General features: G+C 39.3%; 1 protein-coding gene across 1 annotated transcript in view; it reads right to left on the bottom strand.

Moving 5' to 3' along the window:
* Nucleotides 1–75: 75 nt before the first annotated feature.
* LOC107301198 (protein ecdysoneless homolog) overlaps nucleotides 76–2,682 on the bottom strand; it is a gene marked incomplete at both ends in the record, with an annotated part of 6,501 nt that continues 3,894 nt past the window's right edge. The window contains 2 exons of the mRNA XM_015830455.1: nucleotides 76–143; nucleotides 1,701–1,881. Of these exons, the coding sequence (XP_015685941.1) occupies nucleotides 76–143; nucleotides 1,701–1,881 (249 nt within the window). The remainder of the gene's footprint in view (nucleotides 144–1,700; nucleotides 1,882–2,682) is intronic.

Genomic DNA, 2,682 nt, shown 5'->3' with positions numbered 1-2,682 from the left:
AGGACAGAGATGAGAGGGAAACTTAAATCTCAAATCATTTCATTCTAATCCCCTTGCCTGATCCAGGCAACTCACCCAGGATTTTATCCAAAGCCTCTGTGAATGAGTCAACATCAAAACTGACAGGTCCCTCAGCAGAAGACCTGAAAGTTAAGAATTCGTAATTATATTTTATGTTGTTGTTGGTATTTGAGGTAATAATATAATGCAGAAGATTATGGAAATGATTTCTTAGAATCAGCAGCAATTTCTATGGACAGAATAACTTCTTCACCTCATCACTTCTCCTTTCTAGAACAGGCAGGGTAGTAAATATTCACTGGGATTTGGTGAAAACTCCCTCTTTTTTTTTTGGAATGTCAAAGATGCTTTTTCACAAGGCAATTGGACTTTGTTTTTCTTTGAACATGTTTTGCTTCTCATCCAAGAAGCTTCTTCAACTCTGGAGCTTCTTGGATGAGAAGCAAAACGTCTTCAAAGAAAAACAAGAAAGTCTAGTTGCCTCGTGAAAAAGCATCTTTGGGATAACTATGACCTGGATGACTGAGAATCTCCACAGACAATGTCTAGGTAGGTTCCTAAAAAATAATCAGCATGGAACTGCAGCATGAGTTTTCCTATATAAGTGATAAGGATTTTTACAAATAAATATTGATCACATAAATATATTTAAATATTAAATATTATGTCTAAATACCGTGTTTCCCCAAACGTAAGTCCTATCCCCCAAATAAGCTCTAGCTTAATTTTTTGGGGTGGGCCTAATATAAGCCCTACTCCAAAAATAAGCCCTAGTTTTGGGGCAAGGGACACGCCTAAAAATCAAGCTAGGAATGGGGCGTGGGGGTGGTGGAGCTTACCATTGCAGCTAAGACTCCCATAGATTGGCACTTGCCTTGCCTCACCGGCCCATTTCTTCTGCGGCCGAAGGAGCAGCTTCATTTTATAGCTGACAATGGAGCTCTGGCCTCCATTTTGCAGTCAGAGGCCTTGCTGGAAGGCCTCTGATGGCGAAATGCAGGCCCCATTCTCAGCTGCAGAATGAAGCTGCTCCTTCGGCCGCAGAAAAAGTGGGCCGGCTGGGCAGGGCTGTCGATGTTGCTGCCGCGAAGTGAGTAGAAAAGACCGACCCCCTAAAAATAAGACCTGGTGCCTCTTTTGGAGGCAAATAACAACAACAGACTGGGTCTTATTTTCGGATAGAAACAGTATAAGTCACAATTTTAAAAAAAGGGTTAATCATTCGTATCAATTGTGGCAATAGGATTGAGCAAACTTGCATTTAGAACAGATAAATTATTTAATTGCTATATAATTAAGCTAAACATGCAGTAATCTCTGCTATTATACAATTTGCCTGAATCAGGCAGATGTATAGATCTTTTATATCCAATTCTTTTATTCTGGCTATTTTTCTACATGTTATATAGAATGAGTTTTACCCCTTATTTTCTGGCAGAAATGAAATTCAGTTTCAGAAAATTAAGCAAAAGTTGCATTTGCAATTTAAATACTTATTTATTTTGTAATACTTAAAATTTATTTACCAAGTAATAATTGTTTTTGACAGACATAAATTTGATATAAATGCCTAGAGTTCTTTTCGCAAATTTGGCTTAGATTATTTGAAAATGATTCACCAATACAGAAATTATTACATTATATGGAAGCATGCTCCAGTCAGTTATGTAGCTACCTACCATGGTGTTTCTGCTCCTTTGTATGTTGAGACTTTGGATATAAAAGCCTTCATGCTTTCAGCAACCTCAGTCAAGTCATAGTTCTGCTTTTCCTCTGAGGCAGAAGCAGATTTATTTGTGCCAGATGTCTCCTTAAGAATCTGATCGAGAGCATCTGGAGAAATCTCCAGCCAACTGTCATCTAAAAAAGTAGCATAAAGCGTGAGGATAATTTTTATTTATTTATTAAACAAATTTATACAGCTGCACACTGGGTGGCTTATAGATAATAAACACATAATTAATAATAATACTGCTGACTGTAAAAAGGAAAACGTGTGAAAGTTGCAAACAGCTGCATATATATTAGGAAAAGATGAAATGTCCAAAAAAGTGTTTAGATTTTGCAGAAAATATGACGGAGCTGACTAGGTTTGAATGAAGCCCTGTTGCTATATGCCAAATTCAGAATCATCAGAATAATTCACAGAGTTTGCATATCTATCTTATACTCAATAGTTCCCCTACTGCTAGGTCCTCATATGCTACTAAAATTGAGTTGGGATATTAACACTACTAGACAAGACAGAAATGGTGTTAGATGCCTAATCCAACAGTCTGATGCAATGTTATCTCAGGTTAAAGCAGGGCTCTTCAAACTTGGCCCTTTTATGATTTGTGGACTTCAATTCCCAGAATTCCTCAGCTAGGCACGCTGGCTGAGGAATTCTGGGAGTTGAAGTCCACAAGTCATAAAAGGGCCAAGTTTGAAGACCCCTGGGTTAAAGAGTCAAGAGCATATTTGCGATGGACTTCCGGTGGCAGGCGATTTCGTCGGTCGCAGCTGTTTGCTGCCTCCCGCCTGTTTTGCGTAAAAGCCGGTTTGACAGCCAGCATCAGCTGTCAAACGGCTTGATACCTTTCCCCTGGGCATAAGGGGATAGGTGAGCTGCCCGGGGTAGGAGTTGAGTTCCCGAGTCGTCCTATATGGACGATGTAGGCG

Source organism: Protobothrops mucrosquamatus, unplaced genomic scaffold (genome assembly GCF_001527695.2).
Source record: "Protobothrops mucrosquamatus isolate PMUCROS unplaced genomic scaffold, P.Mucros_1.0 scaffold10601, whole genome shotgun sequence".
Classification (NCBI taxonomy): domain Eukaryota; kingdom Metazoa; phylum Chordata; class Lepidosauria; order Squamata; family Viperidae; genus Protobothrops; species Protobothrops mucrosquamatus.
Note: the sequence above shows the minus strand (reverse complement) of the source record. Positions and strands in the feature narration are given on the sequence as shown.